At 40.1% G+C, this 21,167-nt stretch overlaps 1 protein-coding gene across 7 annotated transcripts in view; it reads left to right on the forward strand.

The window, feature by feature from the left end:
- ST3GAL6 (ST3 beta-galactoside alpha-2,3-sialyltransferase 6) overlaps positions 1–20,683 on the forward strand; it is a 61,488-nt gene extending 40,805 nt beyond the window's left edge. For all 7 annotated transcript variants that reach the window (XM_012743088.3, XM_012743084.3, XM_012743090.3 and 4 more), the window contains 7 exons: positions 1,180–1,283; positions 2,214–2,277; positions 12,836–12,931; positions 15,907–16,093; positions 16,196–16,333; positions 18,267–18,419; positions 19,693–20,683. In XM_012743088.3, the coding sequence (XP_012598542.1) occupies positions 1,180–1,283; positions 2,214–2,277; positions 12,836–12,931; positions 15,907–16,093; positions 16,196–16,333; positions 18,267–18,419; positions 19,693–19,779 (829 nt within the window). In that variant the 3' untranslated portion in view covers positions 19,780–20,683. The remainder of the gene's footprint in view (positions 1–1,179; positions 1,284–2,213; positions 2,278–12,835; positions 12,932–15,906; positions 16,094–16,195; positions 16,334–18,266; positions 18,420–19,692) is intronic.
- The last annotated feature ends 484 nt before the right edge of the window (positions 20,684–21,167 follow it).

Raw genomic sequence — 21,167 nt, forward strand, 5'->3', positions numbered from 1 at the left:
AGAGTTCATATTTTCTTTTATTATATTACTACACCTTTCCATTACTGGGTCTTAAACTGATAGGGCTACACATCCCTTTAGAATCAGTCAACTCTCTGGAAAACTGCAAATACATAAAACATTTTTACATATGATTACGAGTGTGCCATGCTGCTTGGAGTCTGTCTGTGGGTGTGTGTCCAGTTAGGACCGCTGCAAAACTGGAAAAGCATTTTTAAACTTTTTTTGACCATGACTCATCTTAAGAAATACATTTAACTTTGGGGCCTATTATACACACACCTTTAAAATAAGAAAAAAAGGGAAGAATATTTACCCTCATTACTCCAAGTGTTCTGTTCTATTTACTTTTAAAAAATATTGATCATGACTCACAAGATTCCTTTTATGAGCCACATATGAGTTGCAGATTGCAGGTTAAAATGCTACTCTATAATCAAAGTATTCTAAACATAGTGAAAAAAAAATCTTTTCATTTCTGAGAAAACTCAAAAGGGGTAAAATATTTGTACAAGATTGCTCAGCAGGTCCATAAGCCTACAGTTGAAGGGACAAGTAGATTTGTCACATGAACATTATTCTCTGAGGGCAGTTCTCTAAAGTGTGCTTGAGGATACTTTCTCAGAAATACAGAAAAGCCAGTGGCAAGTTGGAGAAGCTCTGCTCTGAACCCTGGAGCTGTTACAAAGAGGACATCTTTTCCTTAGAATTGAAGTTGGGTGTGGATTTCAGCTTTTTCATTTATGGGTTAGTGACCCCAGACAACTTTTTCATCACAGCTGATACAACTTCATACCTGTGGTACTTTTAAATTTAGGCTTAGCATCAATACTTTTATTACTTTCTTTCTTTCTTCATATATATGAATATCATTTTATCACTTGGTGTTAGTTTGTTTTTAAATTTTGTTTTCATCCCCTGAGCTGTAACATAATTTTTGTTTCAGTACCTGGATATTGTTTTTGGTCTAGTTATGTAGTTCCATTGTATATCCCATTGTATGTAATATTCAAATGCTGCTTAAAACTACTTTTTAAAAAATGTAAAAATAATTATATATTTCCATGTAGTCAGTATGACTATATGAATTATGTACTGCAGGTATTTCCAATTGTGATTTTTAAAGTCTATAACTATAATAAACATTTGGCAATATCATCCTTTATCCTTTCCTTCCAGGTCTGATCAGTTTCACCCTTTCCTGTGTGCAGCTGATTTTGAAAAGATTGCTTCCTTGTACGGTAGCGATAAGTTTGATTTGCCCTATGGGATAAAAAGATCCGGTCAGTAGTAGTATTTTTACCCTCCCCTGTTAAATTGAGTGGTGTTTGATGAAAACAGTCTGTTTATATAATTTTTAGGCCTTTTAATCTTTCTGCTTCCTAATGATTCCTAAGGGATATGGTTTTGGGATGTGATGAAAGGAATTACATTTTAAAACATAAATCTCCAGTCCTTTTGAGGCAGTGTAGAAGCAAAGAATTAAAAAAGGCACATTTGTTTCTGTTGTTGAGAAACTGCTTTGTATATTCATTCTGACACCGAGTGATGCGTGTGAGTTCTGATGCCTTACTTTATTCTGGTTTAGAATTAGCTCCAGGTAACCCTGAGGGTTAATAACTTCCTTCCTATCTCCCCATTTAACCTCTTTGCCTGTGAATTTTATTTAATTTCATCCGAAAGCTTTAGCTCCTTGATCAATCTTTTAACTTAATCAGTAGATATTTTATTTTTGTTAAATTTAGAGAGAATTATTCCATCTTCTAATGAGGAAACATTTTCCCTTCTGCTCATTAATAACTAATATAGCCTTATATAGCTTTAAGTTCTAGATTTTTGAGAGACCTTAAAAACCCAAGAGGTGACAGGCCTACAATTGGCTTAAACTTACTATTGATTTTTCTATTCTAATGTCAGTTTCAGAATCATCTGATATTGCTAATTTTTGGATTACTTTTTATTGACGGTTTTCAGATTAAGCATCTTATTTTTTCTGGGGTTTTTGGAAAGTGCCCTTAGAGTGTTTACCATGTTAAATGTGCTTACTGAGCAGTGCTGGCTGATTGCATGTGTATCATTAATTTTGCACAGAATAAATCAAATGTGGCCATGCCATGTGGAAGTGGGTTTGGCGGGAAGGGTGCAAGATGGCCTATTATGTACGTACATAGCCATGATTATCCTTTATTCATACTACTCCATTTGTTTTCTAGCGGAATATTTTCGACATGCTCTTTCAAAACTGCAGAATTGTGATCTCTTTGATGAGTTTGACAAGTGAGTTTATTTCCTTGCTTCCATCTGACTTTTAGCTTTAGCTAAGGTAGTTCAAAATATATATTCCAAGAGATGTAATATGTATTTATAGGAAACTTTCATAGCATTTTCATATAACTAAAACTTCTGGTAGTTATTTCTGTCATGCTTGAAATAAACTCCAAAATTAATTTAGAAGCTGCATAACAAAATTAATTTAGAAACTGCAAAATTAATTTAGAAGTTTACAGTCTTTTCTTTTCTTTTTTTTTTTTTTTTGAGACAGAGTCTTGCTCTGTTGCCTGGGCTAGAGTGCCATGGCGTCAGCCTAGCTCACAGTAACCTCAAACTCCTGGGGGACTCAAGCAACTCTTCTGCCTCAGCCTCCTGAGTAGCTGGGACTACAGGCATGTGCGACCATGCCTGGCTAATTTTTTCTATATATTTTTAGTTATCCAGCTAATTTCTATTTTTAGTAGAGACAGGGTCTCACTCTTGCTCAGACTGGTCTTGAACTCCTTACCTTGAGTGATCCTCCTGACTTAGCCTCCCAGAGTGCTAGGATTACACCCAGAGCTACCACGCCCATCCAAAAGTTTACAGTCTTGATGATGATCAGTGCTGGTCTCAAGGCTAGACATTTTTGACCCACATTCACCTGTTTTAAGTTGTTCCTACTTAAAAATTAATTCACACATCCTGTTACCAGCTCATAACCTCCCACTGTGGACTGTTTCCCATCCTTTCCCAGACATCCTCCCAACTACTCATGAAGCTTCCTTCTGTTTCACTTTTAAGGAGGTTGAATATTAGATTTTGGAAGCAGCTCTTTTCTTTTTTAAAATCAGAATTATATTTGAAGGAAGCAAACAATTTTCCAAGAAAGATATTTTCTGACTATAAAGGTGACTTCATTTTTAGAAAATTTTGCTGTCAAGTTAATCCCAGAGAAACTGAATTGCCAAAGATAGACTTCTTGGCAGGTAGGCTTATTTTATAGAGGTAGGCTTACTTCACAAAATTTTAAGCTACATTTTAGACTTTGGCCAGTGAGCCAGTGTGATAATATTGGTTGTCTACAGATGTCAGGCCTCCATTAAAAAAAGAAAATGGCAGAATTTCCTCTTGCTGTTGGAGGGGTGCAGAAGTTGGGGATACTGAATTGAGGTGTGAAAGTGGAAACAGAATTTACAGAATGGAGCTGTAGAAGCAGTGTTACATTTTGTCTGGGTTGATCTCATTTTTCTTTATTGGAGACCTAGATTATTGAAGTGTAGATTTGTGTAAGTGTAGATTTGTGTGTTGATTCATTATAGTTTTGTATGATTTAAGACTATGACATCAACCTAATCAATTTTAATTTTGATTGCATATCAACAGCAACTGTATTTTTTTCCAACCTAAAGTTTCATATGGCTCTCATTTGTACAATATTGTTTTGTACAGACTTCTCGCATATGTGCGAGCGTCGATGCTCTCTAATTTTGTAAATGGAGAGACTGAAGTTGGGGAAACATATAGTTTGTTACGGCTGGTAAATGCCAGAGCTAGAATGTGAACCTAGATAGTTCTAACTCTAATGCTTGGATGTCTGAGTAAAGAGTGATAATTGCTATTCCTTAAATATTTGCAGCAAGTGTCTGCAAATATTTACAAGAAGGTGAATTCAAGATTATTCTTTTTTAAGCACCGAAGGAGGCAAGAAAAGCTGTACCTCTTTTAATAAAAGGATTTGTTCTGTAAGATTTGGATTCAGTCCAAAGGCCGCACCTAAGGACGTAGAAGGAAACATGTGGCCTTAAGGCTGCAGGTTCCCACCCCATTTCTGTGCTTTATGTAGTCGCTTTCATAACCCCTTCTCCCACAGGGCCATTTTCCCTCTTCTTGCTACCTTAGTCTTGCTGTCCCCTGCCCTTTGCCCCTTTTGTCACCAAGCACACGTCTACTCTCCACCATCAGCTTACCTCCGTTTCTTAGCATTACCTGTATTGGGAGAGAGGTGAGGCGGGATTGAAAATCATGCTGATTACACAAGAGCTCATTAGTCTGAAGTTGCCAAGAATCGGAGTGTGGCGGAGAGGAAATGTATTGTCAGAAAGTCTGTAGATACAGACTGAATGGCAGGTATCCCTGTAGGAGCCCCACAGTGAGCACAATGGTGCCTGTTTTGTAGCATCACAGACGTCCTGTCAACATTGCTAAATTGCTTATTTGACTTGTGTAAACATGTTCCCTGGAGACTTCAGAAGAGTATTTTGAAGATAGATAAGAATATTTTTATGATACTATTGTCTTCTGTTTGCATAGCATATAATTTTATGAAGTGGTTCACATGTAATATTAAATTTTACCTATGTTTCAAACAAATTATTCTATATTTGTTTGGTGCCTGTTATACAACACAAGGAAAAAAGCCCAAGGCCAGGCATGATGACTCACCTATAATCCCACCACTTTGGGAGTTCGAAGTGGGAGGATCGCTTGAGCCCAGGAGTTTGAGACTAGCCTGGGCAACATAACGAGACCTTGTCTCTACAAAAAGTAGGAAAATTAGCCAGGTGTGGTGGCATACATTTGTAGTCCCGGCTACTCCAGAGGCTGAGGCAGGAGGATCACTTGAGCCCAGGAGTTTGAGGTTGCTGTGAGCTATGATGACACCATTGCATTCCAACCTGGGTAACAGAGTGAGATCCTGTCAAGAAAGGAAGGAAGGAAAGAAGAAAGGAGGAAGGAGGAAAGAAGGAAATGAAAGGAGAAGAGAAGAAAAGAAAAAAGAAAGAAAGATAGATAGATGTCTGCCCTGGGTGGGAGAGTCCTCCCTGAGCCCCTGGCCTGCGGAGTTGGAGCTGGCTCCACATGCCCCAGGAGGGAGACCTGTTGGGACGGCTGGCCATTGTCATGTGTCTGTTGGGCAGAAAGGAGGGGCTGAGGTGGAGAGGGGTGAGATCAGCCCCTTTCAAGTTCCTTTCCCCCTGTTTCTGTGTTCTTCACTGATATTTATGTATTAATAGTTGCTGGCCTTGCTCTTTGCTTATTCTTTTGGAAGATGCTTGGCATATTTTGGAGTGCAGCAGCTAAGCACAGATCTTTTTCTTACCTTTTATTTTCGGTCTATTCTCTTTGAACTTTCCAGAAGGGTTCAGACATTTTATTATTGTTGTTTCAAATCTGAATCCTTTAAGATTCTACCAGATATAAACCCTAGTTTTGTTCAGATATCTTGTACAGCATGCATGATGCCCTCAGTCAGGATAGATTACACTGTGAAGGGGAAAACTCAAAATATCTGATTAAAGACAGAAGTGTTCCTTTTCCTCACAGTTTGCACGTGCATGAAGCCTACAGGTAGACATTTAGTGCTTTCCTGGCAGTTTAGTGATCCTCAAGTGCCCAGGCTTCTTTTCTGTCTTGTCTCTGCCATTCCTCAAAACATGACTCCCTCCTCATGGCCCAGTATGGTGGCTGGAGCCACCAATCACATCTACATTCCTGCCAGCAGTGAGGAGGAACGGGCAAAGGTTGGCACACCCCAACCCTTTAGGACATGCCCCCTCTTTTAAGGACATCTCCCAGAACTCACATAACACTTCATTACATCCAGTGATGTGCTGGAACTAGTTGGTACGAACTCATGAGAGCTGCATTTCTTCATATTCAGCTCCATATTCAGTGCCGTTAAGGTGGAAGCTGGAAATTAGCCGTGCAAAAGTATTTATACCACGGGAATTGACAGACATATAAAATCAGGGCTTCCCTCATTCACATGGTCCCTCTTCTCCCCTGGGGCTGGTTGTTAGACATTTACTAGCAGCCACTGAGTACACCCCATCGGACAGGACTCAGTCACAAGGCCACAGCTAGTGGAAGGTGGGGTGGAAAATGCAGCCTGTATTCCAGGGGACTGTGCGTGCAACTTTGAAACAATGAGTGCAATTTTAAGGGGCAAAGGAAATACCATTATTGAGGGACAACTAGCCGTTTTTATCAGTATTCTCCATCTCTTCCCTGGTCCCCATCTGTTTCTCTGTCTGGTCACTTTTAGGGTTCAAAAGTCAGTTATGTAACTCTGCTCTGTAACAGCCAAGCTCAGTGCAACTTTTCTATATGCGGTTGCTATAGACCCAGGTTCCTTCTTTGTTCTCCAAAGCGCAGCCAACACTAGGGGACTGTTTCTAACAAACTTCACTTCACTCAAGATTGAGGATATTTTAAGAGAATTACATCCTAGGAAAGGAACACTTAAAATGTGCCCATATTCCAAGGCCCTGATCCTTTCTGGCTGTCAACGTAGCTCCTCAGCATCAGCCTACCCTCTGGTCCTGAGGATCATGCTTTCTCCTCAATGGGAGTGTATTCTCCCACAGCCAGAAGCAGCAGAAACCCTAAATAACAAAACCTTAGCTTGCACTTTAAGCGTACAAATGAGTTCCCCATCCCCAACCCACCAACATTGCATTCTGAAAGCGCGCCAGGTGCTATGAAGAGTGCTTTAGTCCTGCATCATAGGTGGTTCTATAGTAACCACACATAAATAGAATATCTTAACTAACAAAGGCACCTGTGTCAAGTCAGTTGCTTGCTAAGTGGATGGGGATTTGTAAAAGCTACATGGTTGCTCTCTCAAGCAGAATCCATTATGTCAGCATCAGCAGAGTTGGGTTAGATTGGCTACCAGCCAGGGTGGGAGCATGTCCTTAGAAAACTTAAAAAAAAAAAAAAAAAAGAGTGTCCTGACTCTATAAGGAATATCAACATTTGCATCTGTATTCTAGATAACTGACATCCTGCTGTTTTGCGTGGTTGCTTTACACTGCAGTTTGTTTGTTTGTTTGTTTTTTGAGGTAAGGTCTTCTCCTCTGTTGCCCAGGCTGGAGTGCAGTGGTGTGATCATGGTTCACTGCAGCCTTGAATTCCTGCACATGCCACCATGTCCGGCTAATTTAAAAAAAAAAATTTTAGTAGAGATGGGGTCTTACTCTGTTGCCCAGACTGGTCTCAAACTCCTGGCTTCAAGTGATCCTCCCACCTTGGCTTCCCAAAGTGCTGGGATTATAGGCATGAGCGACCATGCCCAGCCATTGCAGCATTTTCAGCCAGGTGGAAAACTTGAAGGTGAGGGGAAGTTGTGATTCCACATCAACAGAGTGAATCATATGTGGTAAAGACATAAGAGCAGCCATTACTACCTGTTTTCTAGCAACTGCTAGAATGGTCAGATGTTGGATAAAGGTATAGAAATGTTGGTACGTATGCCAGAGGAAACGGTCATATCTAACAGAGTATAACAACATTCGCGAACTCAGAGATTCCCTTACTTCACAAAAGGACAGACGGAGATCAGACAGGCCAGGTTACTAGAGCAAGGGACCAGGGGTTCCATGTGTGGAGCCAGAACATAGTCAGGTCTCTCTACCCACAGTCCCGTGCGCAGTGTTTTAGGATCTTCTCGCTGCAAGTAGTAGTCTCCTGATTAAGTGATATAAAGTAAGTGAACCTTTATTATCTCTCATATTGCATAGATATGTGATTTCAGATCTGTAGATTTGTGGTTCCTGTTTGTAGGGTTAGCTGCTTGTGGCTGCATAGACTGTGGGTTGCACAACTACAGGGGGAGCCAAGTTGAACGCATAGTTACCTGAATGATGCCCCTTGACATTGGACTGTGTGCAACCTGCACGTCTATTTGGAGGGGTTCTGGTTGTGGCTCAGTGATGTCAGGGCTGCAGACTAGTTTTTCTGTGGCTCTCTTTTCCTCTGAGTTGCAGCTGCTCTAACTTTTTGTCACCATGTGTCAATGTCTCAGCAGAAAGGACAAGGTAGGTAAAAAGAAAGTATTCTGCTCACACCGTTGTTTTGCCAGAGGCAAAATCTTTTCCAAAAGTATCTAACAGACTTGCCCAATACCTTGTTTCCCCGAAAGTAAGACAGTGTCTTATAATTAATTTTCCTTAAGAAGACATCCTAGGGCTTATTTTCAGGGGATGTGTTATTTTTTTTAAGTACGGTACAACAATCTACATTTATTCAGATATAGTTAAGTCGTCTTCTTCTGGAACATCATCATAGTAAAATGGCAGCCACAGCTTTTCTTCTCCCCCCTGGGGACACACAATACCTGAAGCGGAGCGTCCTGCTCCTCACTTCACTGAGGAGACTTTCCCCTCAAAGCGTCAGCTTGCAGCATGCGCAGGATGGCCGGGACCTGACAGGGAGAGCTGACCATGTTGGTGGGGCTGCCCGCACCTTCCCAATTACCTGTGGGATCGTGGCAGTCACGATGGGGCAGACGAGAAGGGCTGCTCGTCTTCTTTACTGCTGTGTGATGAAATGCATGGGTTGTGTAGATACGCTGCGTAGCCACACCCATCACTAGGTCTTATTTTCAGGGTAGGGCTTATATTGCACAAATGCTGAGAAATCCTGCTAGGACTTATTTTCTGGGTAGGTCTTATTTTTGGGGAAACACAGTATCTTACTGCCCAGAAGTGGGTCACTTGGCTATCTCTAGACCAAACATTGGCAGAGGAAATGAGCTCATTTATAGACGAAAGCAGGCTGTGTTAGCAAGGCACATGGGATAATGGTTGTGGGGAATACAATCATAGATTGTTAGACCGAAGGTGGAGTGATGTTTTCATGTATATGATGCTGTGGAAGAGAACAAATGGATGGTCAAAAAGCATCCCGAAGGCCGGGCGCAGTGGCTCACGCCTGTAATCCTAGCACTCTGGGAGGCCAAGGCTGGTGGATCCCTCAAGGTCAGGAGTTCGAAACCAGCCTGAGAAAGAGCAAGACCCTGTCTCTACTAAAAATAGAAAGAAAATTAATTGGCCAACTAAAATATATAGAAAAAATTAGCCCGGCATGGTGGTGCATGCCTGTAATCTCAGCTACTCAGGAGGCTGAGGCAGACCGATTGCTTGAGCCCAGGAGCTTGAGGTTGCTGTGAGCTAGGTTGATGCCATGGCACTCTAGCCCAGGCAACAGAGTGAGGCTCTGTCTCAAAAAGAAAGCATCCTGAAAAGGAGACACACCCACAGATCATTTGAAATGGGCAGCTCAAGTTTATTTTCTCAATTTTGGTTATGTTGACATTTCCCCTCTGTATATGGTAATAACTAGTCGGTTTTGCCCGACTTTATGAGAAGCCTGCCTATCGCCTGGGGGAAGTATAATCTTTTACCACTACTGTTTTAGCAGCTTTCCAGATCTTCCATTAAGAGGTTCAGGCCTTCTGGAATTAATTTTGTTTTCTGATGAGCAGTTTAGGGCATGTGTATTTCCCTACTTGTTTCTAAGGTTGGGGGAGGAGTAATAGATACCTCTTCTCCAGACAGAAAGTAGGAAAATGACCCCACACATTTCATGTAACAGCCAAACTGATTTCTAAAATGCACAGCCTATGAATAAGGAAGTGTTTGAGATGGGAAAATGCAGAGATATAAATGATACTATTCTTTCTTTTAGGGGCTCACAATTTACTGCAGCTATTTGTGCATGAACGTTCTGTTAATTAAATATAGTGAAGTTATATAGTCACCCAAAGGACACTGAAAGTCATTATTTCACATCTAAGGAGGCAGGGGAAGCTGGGAGCTTAGGCCAAGAGGATGAAGCCAAGGAGAGAATGAATCAGTCCTTTCATGGTACGGGCTGCCTCTGGGGAGAGAGAAGCAGTGAGCTGTGAGGAGCATGGTTCAGATGGCTTGTGTGTGCCATTCCACATTTCCCAGAGCCCTGGTGGACCTGTGAATACGAGCTGTAGATAAGATGTTATTGCCAGAGTAGTCCTAGGACACCCTCAAAAAAATGTCTAGCACTATGTGTCACTCTCAGAAAAATGTGTGCATCTTTGCAATATCCTTTACCAGGAGGAAAAGCGGAATTTCATTTACAAGATTTCTTTTCAAAGGCTTTGGCAAGCTCTTCCTACAGTAAAGGCTCTTCCCCGTTCTGTCTGTTCTCTATAAAGCTGACAGAGAAGAAATGGAAAGTGAAATTCCTAAAAATGTGGTGACATTGAACTGTAAAGAGTTTTTGGAATGGGACTTCTCTTGAGTGAGGCGATGTCTATATGATTTCTTTCCATATTTTTTTCCAAGCCCTTGAACCTGCTGGGACCATAAATAGTAGAGACTGAGCACTAGGAATGACCCTCTCCTGGTAGCTAATTCTTAAGGATCCTGCAAAAGAGATCTGCCTGCAACTCCCCCTTTGCTCTTGGCTGGAAGGGTCAGTTGGGTTGGTGGGGGGAGCCTGAGTGAGGATGGTGATGTGGCCTCTGGAGTATGACCGATGGTAGCTGCTCTTACCATGGTGCTCTTTGAGCTACCCATGGTCTAGGGCTTGATGAGTATCTCTAATCGAGTATGATAGAGACACACTTCTGTGAACACTAAGATCTAACTTGACAGTTACTGTTGAACAGCATCCTAGAACTGGCTGTGTCTAGGACTGAGCTGAGTTACTCTTTCTAGGGTCAACTTCAGAAGTTTGGCTTGTGGATCGGAAGTCTTTTGTTGAGGGTAGGAATCTGGGGTAAGAGGCATATGCTGGTGGCCTGTGCTTCTGGCCCTTGCCCCCTGCATGTTTGGTGCAGCTGGAGTCAGGCAGGCAACCTGGTGGCAGACTGGGGACTCTAGGCAAGGATGGATGCTGGAGCCCCTGGAGCACCTGGGTTCGGGGCAAGGCAGCCCTTTCTTTCCCTTGACAAAGGAGTGGCCTCCCGCTTTCATAGGAGGGGGAGGGTTAGACAAGGCACCATATGTAGATATTCCTGCTCCACTCCCCTGCAGGTCACCTGATGGGAACAGCTGTTATTTCAACCCTGTCTGCTCTTAGCCATGCCCTCCAGCGCCCAGCCTTGCCGAGCATTCCCAAGGGGGAGATGGAGCCAGCTTCAGGAGCTTTACCCTCTGATCTGAATTAAGCTGACCTGGAGGTTATGGAAAGGCCAAGCAAGCTGTGAGTGCTGTAGAGCATTCCTGGGATGGATCTGGTGAGGCTAATGGCAGTAATACCCTGAGAGGAAAGGTTTGAATATTCACAGGGGCTCCCACTTCAGCCATGCTACTTGGCCCCAGAGCAAGGAGCCTCTGATAAAATTGGCTTCCTGGAATTGGGATTGAAGTCAAACTTGCTTATAAAAGCATCTAGAAGTAATATTACTTTCTTAAGTTTAGAACAAATAGATTTAAATGGACACCTCTAGAACACATTGTGACATGTCCACAGTGTGAGGTTTCAGGGACATCCTCAAGGAACGACTGTTGGACAGTCCCACCCCCTCGCCCCCAAACCCCACCAGCCTGTGAAACTGCTTATTGTTCTTATCTGATGATGTAGACACTGATTTAGGTGCATGACTCTTTAATATTTTGAGACCTAAGAGCCCCCAGTTAAAATATGTTAAAAAGTGTTTTTAAAATGTTAAAACTTATAAAATAATTAGATGAACACAACAAATTCTACTCAGAAAACATAAACTTATGGGTATAGGAATGTGTACATTGTCTCTTCTTAACCTAACAAGGCCAAAGCGTGGCATTTTTAAAATAGTTCCTGTATTCTTGCATTCTCTATGTTTAAATATTCTACAGCATTTGAACAGTTTGCTACTCATTAATTTCCTGAAAGCCTTAAGGTGTTGGGTTCAGTGGGTCTGCTGATTTCACGGTCTTTAGACAAACGGTTTTTTTCTTTAGACTTTCCATGTCATGAGGGCCCTGGAAGGACAGCCTTAACAGCCTTCCATTCTGCAGTTTTGTTCCCTAGAGGGGAAGGACCTGGTCCATTTTGTCATTTCTCCAGGCCTGACCAGGTGGTGGTAAGAGCTGGAGACAGGTGGGCTGGGGTGAACGATCCTGGGTTCTAGGCTGACCCCAGCTGGCTACAGGAAGTTCCCCTCTGTGTTCTACCTTAAGGCTCTTTTCCAGGAACACACAGTGAACTTTTAGTTTGTATTGGTTAAGCTCCAAGGACCAGTCCATGTTTGGGAAATTGAAATGAGTATGAGCAGGGTACAGAAAGCTCCCCCTGTCAGATTCTGAACTGTTCATCTCCACACTTAGGTAGCAGAATGCCAGAGGTAGAATTTCAGACAAATGGGTTGTGATGGGAAAAGGTATATATACATGGAATACAAAACACACATGCAGAAACCTATGTGGACAGGTGTTTTCTAGTCTGAAGGTCTGGATCCAGATGCTACTTCTACCTCTTTGGAGTATGACTTTGAAATGTTATGTAACAGTTTTCTGAAGCCCTTTCCTCATTTGTGTGATGGGCATATCAGACTTATTTCAAAGGATGGTTATGAGAATCAAATGAGAGAATGTGTATAGGCTGGTGAGAGTTAATAGTTTCTGACAGTTATGATACACTCTTCCTATAGAATGTTATTTATTGAATCTTATATCTCTTAATACATCTCTAGACCCATAAAGCACAACTGGTCCTTTTTCTATTTGTTTAACAAGTAAAATTTGGCATTGGGCTCCTTGAAAGTATGAATGGGTTCTTGAAATCACCCAGTTTGTAAAAGGTGGCTTGATGTCTCACTTTTCTATCTGTCCCACAGCCTGCCATGTAAGAAGTGTGTGGTGGTTGGTAATGGAGGAATTTTGAAGAATAAGACATTAGGAGAAAAAATCGACTCCTATGATATAATAATAAGGTAAATATGTTTCCTATTTGCTAATCTAGAATCGTTTCAGAAGAATATGGTTTCCTACTTTACTACAACTCTGTTTTAATGAGAGTTGCTTCAGTGTGTTCGTGTACTTGATTACACAACTTTCTCTCTCAGCTGTTGGCTAAAGTTAGGCCTAGATTTCACTCATTTAGAAAATATTTATTAAGTCTCCTTAATATGCCAGGCACACTTATAGCCACAGGGGAGATAGCAGTGGGTAAGAACAATGTTCTTGCTCCCTGTGAAGCTTACATTCTAATGAAGAGAGGAAAACTAATTATATTTTTTAAATTCCATAGAGACAAAAAGAGATATGATAGAAACCAATTGAGAGGCTCCTTGGAGAGAGAATTAACCACTGAGAAAACGATCAGCCACTTTGATGAGACATCAAAGCTAAACCTAGGCGACCATACAGTAGCAGCCATGTGAAGATCGGGGGAGCCGTCCAAGCAGAGAGAACATTTACTGCAGGTTCTTAGGAGGATACGATCCTGAGTTTGAGCAGCATAAAAATAAACAAACAAAAAAACATGGAGAGGCTGGAGGGTGGCAGGCTGGGGAGAGTGGTGCAACTGGAAGCTGAAAAGGTGAGCAAAGAGCAGGCTGTGTAGGACTTCATAAGCTAGGATTAGAAGCTTAGATTTTAAGTACAATAGGAAGCTTTTGAAGGCTTTTAAGCAAGAGAACAATGTATGGATAGAATGTGAGGGACCAGGGTGGAAAGGATGCAGCCAGTTAGGTTTCTGTGATCAGGTAGGAGATGATTGTGGCATGAAACAGGATTTCATGGGAGAGAAAGAGATAAGTGGACAGATTGGAGATATGTCTTAGATGTAGAGCTATGAGGATTTGTCATTGTGTCAGATGTGAGGAGGAATGGGAATAAAGGAACCAAAGATACCTCCTTCTCTCTTTTCAGCATGAGATTGGCTGGAGAGTGGTATCATTTATTGAGTTGAGGAAGCCTGGGGTAGGAGCAGGTTTAGAGGAAAAACAAGATTTCTGTATGAACATGTTAGATTTGAGGTGCTTATTAGATTTGTGGTGGATAAGTTTAGTAGGCAGTTGGACAAACAGGTTAAAATCTTGATGGTGAGTGGACCATAAGCTGTATTTAAACTGTAGACTGGGTGAGATTTGCCAGGGAGAGCCTAAGAGAGAAAAGAGAACTGAGGATTGAGCCTTGGAGCCCCTCATACTTAGAGGTTGAGCAAAGAAAAAGGAGTGTGTAAAGAGATGAAGCAGATCCACCAATGAGGTAGAAAGAAACTCAAGAGAAAATGATCAGAGAAGCCAAGAATACAGAGTGGTTCAGGACAGAGGGAGGGATCAACTGTGTCCCAATGCTGGCAAGAGGTCCTGCAAGATAAGGACTGAGAGGTGCCCATTGGCAACCTGAAGCTCACTGATACTCTTGATAAAAGCAGGTTTAGCGGCATGATGTGGCAAGAAGCCCGATCTGGAATGGGTTGAAGAGAGGAGGATAGATGAGGAAGTGGAGAAACCAGTACAGACAACTGCTTTGACAGATTTGCTCTGAAAGGGAGTTGAGAAATGAGATAGTAGGTGGAAATGGTTATGCAATCAAGAGAGAATTTTTTGTTTTGCTTTCTTTTGCACAGGTAGGAGATGCTAGAACATATTGGTAAATTGATGGAAATGAATAGAAAAAGAGATTGGTGTGGTAAAAGAGATGGGTAGGGGTCAGGGGGTCACGGGGTCCAGAGTACAGTATGGTTAATCTTTTGTAATGGAAAGGATGGCTGGGCTTGTGGTTACAGCAACCAGGAGTCCCTTAGATGTTGGAGTGGGAAAACGAGGACATTTCTGTCTCTGTTTTCACAGGGAAGGTTGCGGTAAGGTCATCATCTCGGGTAAGAGTGTGCATGCATATTAGGAGTAGCTATGAATAGTCTTTTGAAGAATGTGAAAGCCAGCACACTGGGCATTACACTGGATGACCTGGCAGTGTTGGGCATTTTGCTGGGTTGCAAGCTGCCTAGGGTTGGTTCTACATAGAGAGGTTCACCTTATTTTCTGTTTTTGTTTTTTTTTTTATCCATTTTAAGAAAGCCATGATAATTTACCTACAAAACAATTTTGAAGCAATCACAGGTTTCTCTATACATAATTGTCTAAAGTTGATCATTTAGAACCACAGGAAGACCTTGTGGGAAAACACCATGGGTACAACATTTTGAAAGTCATTTCAAGAGTTATTAAGACTGTCTTATATTACAGAGAGTCAGTGGCAAAGGGTAAAACAGTATTTATCCTCCTAGGGGACACTGTTTTGGAAACAAAGCATTCCTTTTTTATTGCATGCCTTCATAGTGTGCGCATAAATCGTGCATGTCTAACCTTGGCTTTGAGCACACACAAATACCACAGATCTTTTGTGGTTCTTTAGTTCGCTCTAGCAGTAGACATTCATTCGGTTGTGCTTAAGTGTAATGCAGCAATTTTATATTGTTGCTTTATTTCAGAGCACAATTTTGATGGTCTTCAAACCAACTTAAATGTGATTCTTCTTGCCTGTCAGTCGCTTAGACACACATCCATGTGCTACATGACTGTGTGACCTTGGGCAAGTAACTCTAGCTCTCTGGATCTCAGAGCCCTTATCTGTAAACTCAAGGGATTTGGTGGGGTTGTCTTCTAAGGTCTCTATTAAGTATGGTATTTTCTGGTTCTGTGTCCACATTTCTTCAGTTTTCCTAGCAGTGAAACTGAATTATCATTGGCTCCACAATTAATTTTCAAATACAAATGAACGCTTCTGCCTTTGATCAAGTAGCTATTTCCTGAATGGGAATTATCTCTTTGGCCATTGGATGTAAAAGATTGATCAATTGTCTTGTGCCTTCAGAGCACAGGATAAATGGCTGATGTTTGTCCAACTCTGAAACCTCTGAGAATTGTAATGGAAACCTTGTGTGTTTTATTACCCACAGAATGAATAATGGTCCTGTTTTAGGACATGAAGAAGAAGTTGGAAGAAGGACAACCTTCCGACTTTTTTATCCAGAATCTGTTTTTTCAGATCCCATTCACAATGATCCTAATACAACGGCAATTCTTACTGTTTTTAAGCCACACGATTTAAGGTGGCTGTCGGAATTGTTGATGGGTGACAAAATAGTAAGTTGGCAAAATTGATCTGTCTTCAGATTACCTTATTTTTTTTTTTTTACCGTAAAAACAAAGACAACCATAATGTTCTATGCTCTTACTTTATTTCAGAACACTAATGGTTTTTGGAAGAAACCAGCCTTAACCCTCATCTATAAACCTTATCAAATCAGAATATTAGATCCTTTCATTGTTAGAATGGCAGCTTATGAACTGCTTCATTTTCCAAAAGTGTTTCCCAAAAATCAGGTATGTATTTTATCTTTGTAAGGTTTCAAACTAAAGATCTGGCTGAGGTAGGATAGAAGGTCATGGGAGCTCTTGGAAACTATGTGAGAACCACAGTTCATGAGGTGGTTTCTGAGGGCCACATCTGAGTTAGTAAAATTAGTTATTTGTGAGTATTACCTTTACATTTTTCAGGTTGCAAGGAAAAGAATCTTAAGTGGAAGGGTTTTTCCTGCCTTTACAGAGCCTTCCTGGGATTTCTTTGTGCATATCTAAATGGTTCCTCTTTCATAACTTGATCTTCCATGTTTCTGCAGCAAGGAGAGTCCCACTGGGTGGGCGGAAGGGTAGGCTTGTGGACAAGTGCATGGCTTTTCAGGATAAAGGGAACTGTCCAAAGCATTTAGATAAAAATACCACAAGAAAGCCAGAGGAAAGGCGAGGAAGGACAATAAGGTAGTCCAGAAATATTTCTGTGGACAGAGGAAACATCAGCACTATATTCTCAAGAAATGGTAGATACATCAATATTGAAACTGTTCTTGAAACTCCAGATTATTTAATTAAATGAAATTTCATTGACTTTGACTCTAGTAGCCCTGTTTGCCTACATTCCCTAGAAGACAATACTCTCTAGGCTACCTACAGTGGCAGAGAGATGTTTTTCATTTGAAGCTTGAGTAACTGTTTTAACTTAACTCCTCAGCTGAAATGAGGTTCTTCCCTCTTTGTAAAGCAGTGAAAATCCAAAGAAATAAATATACATTATATACCTTTTCTTTCGCATAATAAAAATGACTAAGAAGTTCTAGTATTACATGCTTAAAATAACTTATCAAGGAATATTAAAAACAAACAAAAAAGGAAATCATACATCTCTTCCCTCTATACCTGCGGCATCTCCCAAGGTTTTCCACCTTAAAAAAGGAAATCATCCTTCCCCTCCCTCTATAACCCATGTCATGTCCCTATCTTTTCCACTTTTTATGTCCTTCTAGACTATTTCCTATGCATTCACGAACACATACACATACACTTTTTCTTTGTTCAACATAATTACAATTATACCATAGGTATTGTTCTATTTTCTTTTCCCCCTCCGTTTAACTACTCTCATATTTAAATTTACATGTATCCAACTTTTTCTCCTCTATAAATAATGTAGCAGTGCATGTGCTTATAGGGGTTGTGTACTATGATCAGATGTATCCCTTGCTTTTTTTTTTTTTTTTTTTTTTAGGTAATGTTTTTAATTCCAAAAGCAAAGGACAATGCTGATTGTCCTTAGAGATAGTAGAAATAGTTGTAACTAGATTAAAGTCCTCTCAGGACATGGTGTTCCAGAAGCCAAGTGAGGACCTGCTATATTTCAAGAAAGGTCAGCATGTCAGATGCTGTGCAGACGTTAAGCACAAGTAATAAACCCTGGTTGGGAAATGTGGAGGTCACACTGGTGATACTGACAAGAAAGAGGAGGAAAGCCTGCTTGAATGGAGTTAAAGAGAACATGGGGCATGAGCAAGCAGAGACAAATCTTTAATGGGGTTTTGCTAGAACAGGGATCAGAGAAATGGAGCAATAATTGGAAGATGACTTAGGATCAAGCAAGTTTGTTTTATTTCTCTTTATGGTATATCTGTATGCTGAAGAGAGTGACTTAATAAAGGAAAATATTGATGAAGGGAGAAAGTAGATAAGTGTAGAAGCCAAACTGTTGAGAAGAGAAATGGGGTAAAATATCGTACACTAGTGAAGGAGTTGGCTGTTTATACTCTTTTCGGAGTCAGGGTATATACGTGTACTGTTTAGGGCGTTAGCCTTAGAACATGATAGTTTAAATATTTATTTCCTGATTAAATGTTCAGAAATCCCTGCTTTATAAAATTAGGCCAACCAAATATGCTTTGGAAACAAGTACTTTGGATTTTTTTAAAAAAAATTTCATTCCCCCCAGAAACCCAAACACCCAACGACAGGAATTATTGCCATCACCCTGGCGTTTCACATATGTCATGAAGTTCACCTCGCTGGTTTTAAATACAACTTTTCTGACCTCAAGAGTCCTTTGCACTACTATGGGAATGCCACCATGTCTTTGATGAATAAGGTAATATACATATACTTGGGTATAGTCTTTGATCTTCAGCATTGGACAGCTCATATTTTCTCTTCTCACCCTCTCATTTTACTGAGAGAACTGGTTTTGAGAGGTTGAGGGCTTGCTGGGGGTTACAGAGCTACTAAGGGCTGAAACTAGAACTCAAATTGAGATCATTTTACGATAGCAGCAATTCCCAATTGGTGGGCCTCACACCCTTGGGAGAACCTCATGATTACTGCCAAATGTCATCAGATCCATAGTGGGACCAAGTCTTATTTTAGATATTCTATCATATTTGCACTATTTAAGAATAGACAGCATACTGTTTGAGATAATACAAATTCACCTAAAAGCATTGCTGTGGTCATAATAATTTCTTTTCTAGGTAAGTAGACAAGATGGTCTAGAATACTTTAACCCCTAAAAGAATCTTCATGGTCAAAAAGTTACATAACTTTGTATTAGATTGAGATCAATAGTGGTAGATTTGATTTTGAGGATTTTTATTTTAATTGACTGGGAAGGAGTTTCCTGCTTTTCTAACTTAGAGTAATGATACATCACGAGTGATAGGATTAAAATATTATCTGTATACTTTTAATCTTAAAATATGAATTATTTGATGTATATGGCTATGTCTCATGAAATCAGTCCCCTTAAGTCTTCCCCAAATACTGTTCCCCCCAACTCCCTGCCCCCACAATGTAAGACAAACATTTCAGTAGTTGAAGAATTAGGTGCCTCGAACATACTTTAGATTAAGTTCATTTCTCCTCATCCCTAATCTTTCCCGTAACATTTATGGCATTGTAAGAGTTATCTAAAGAATATTAAAACAACTTCCTGAGAAAAATTAGGATATCTGTAGAACAGAATAATTTTTTAAAAACCCATCTTAAACTGAACCATGCATCATAGTTTATTTTCCAGGCAGATTTAAAAAAATGAGTTCCAGGCGCTTTTATAAAAGTGAACAACCTATTCTGACTTAAAATTTTGGTCTCTAGATTTATACTATGACTCAGTATACCAGGAGATGGTCTGAAGGAGCCTCTATGTGAGGGTTTAAGTGGAAAGAGTGGGCTTTAGGGAAAGTTTTTACACAATAATGATCAAGAAAAAAGAAATCAGAAAGGTAACAAAAGTTAAAAATACATGTGATTTGTTACTTGACATTCCTGTTTTTTATTTATCACTTTGTAGATACAGAATATTCTATTGCTGCTATTAATATTTTGAGAGTGGGACAGATGGTAATTTAATTTTTTTTCTTCTTTAGAATGCGTACCACAATGTGACTGCAGAGCAGCTCTTTTTGAAGGACATTATAGAAAAAAACTTTGTAATCAACTTGACTCCAGATTGATCCTACAGACTCAAATGATGCTTACAGTATTAGTTTTATTTTTATACTGCAGTTTTTAGTTTATTTTTAAATATGTTGGATGCACTTGTCAAATAATTATGTATGTGAAGTCTGTTGCTGCCTGGTGATTCATAACCACCAGCTTAATTTCTGTGAATACTATATATTTAACTTATGAAAACTAAGAAATGTTTAGTTATTAGGGAAATAAGTTTTGATTGCATTGTTTTTAAAATAAGCTAGTTTTCTAAGGTGTTTTTAAACATCTTTTTATAGTTAATTCATCTTAGACTTTTGAAGGGATATGACTTCCTAATAAGGGGATTTAGTTTACCACAAGATTTTGTCTGTAAAATGACATTTTGAGAAGTATATTTGGCTACTGTAAACCTGGCTGGTGGGCAATGGCATGAGATTGCACCTTGACCTGGCAAACAGAACCACTTAACTATGGAAATCTAAGTTCGGCCTGGTTTAATTAAGCTTTGTTCTCCCTGCCATCAGCTAAACCATGATCATGATGAGTAATTTGGTAGAATAAAGATGGCGTTTTTGTTGTTGTTAAGTTAAAGGAAATAGGCCAAACATAAAATTCTGGATGAATAAATAACTAAAGAATTACCAAAGTCTAGTGGCTTTGCATTATTTTAAAGAAATATAAAAGTTTAACTTTATACCAAGCAGTTGAGCTAGGCAAGCTCAACAAGGAGAAAATTCTTGAATATTTTTTTGCCTGGTTTATTCATTAAATTTTAAAGGCTTTCTCTTTGAAGTAAATTAGGAAAGGCAAAGACAACAAAGCAAGTAAACCCTTAAGAAGAGTCAGGCTGTTTTTTGGATTTAAATGGCATTTTCATGAAAAATCTCAATTTTTACATGAATAAAGCTAATCTTCAAATGCAAAGCTTACCTGTCTACCTGTGGTGCACCAGAGAAGTGTCTGATTGATGCACACAAGCCAGTGGCACGAATGTGCTAAGCCAGTCTCCCTTCCCAAATTTTAATGCATATAATCAAAGGCAATTTGGAGGTGGGGGAAGGAGAGATGAAGAAGGAAGGAAGAGACAAGTAGAATTTATAAGAAGGATGGAGTTAAAAGTTGTCAGAAGAGGTTAAGCTAAAGAAAGATTTACTGTTTTTTTAACAGTAAGTATCACTGGGAAACACTGGTGTTGCTGACAACCAACCGGCCTGTCTAAAGAGAGTGTATAAAGAGTGACATATTAGATCAGGCTCAGAAACAGGAAGAAAACACTGAAAGCAGTATAAGAGGGAGAATACTAGTAGCTGATAACCCAGATCAGACATTCATTATGGACTGTGTTCTGTTAACGCCAGCATTTGTTTACACAGTGCCACAGTTTCATTGGATTCTCTAATAACTTTGA

This window comes from Microcebus murinus, chromosome 1 (assembly GCF_040939455.1).
Source record: "Microcebus murinus isolate Inina chromosome 1, M.murinus_Inina_mat1.0, whole genome shotgun sequence".
Taxonomy (NCBI): domain Eukaryota; kingdom Metazoa; phylum Chordata; class Mammalia; order Primates; family Cheirogaleidae; genus Microcebus; species Microcebus murinus.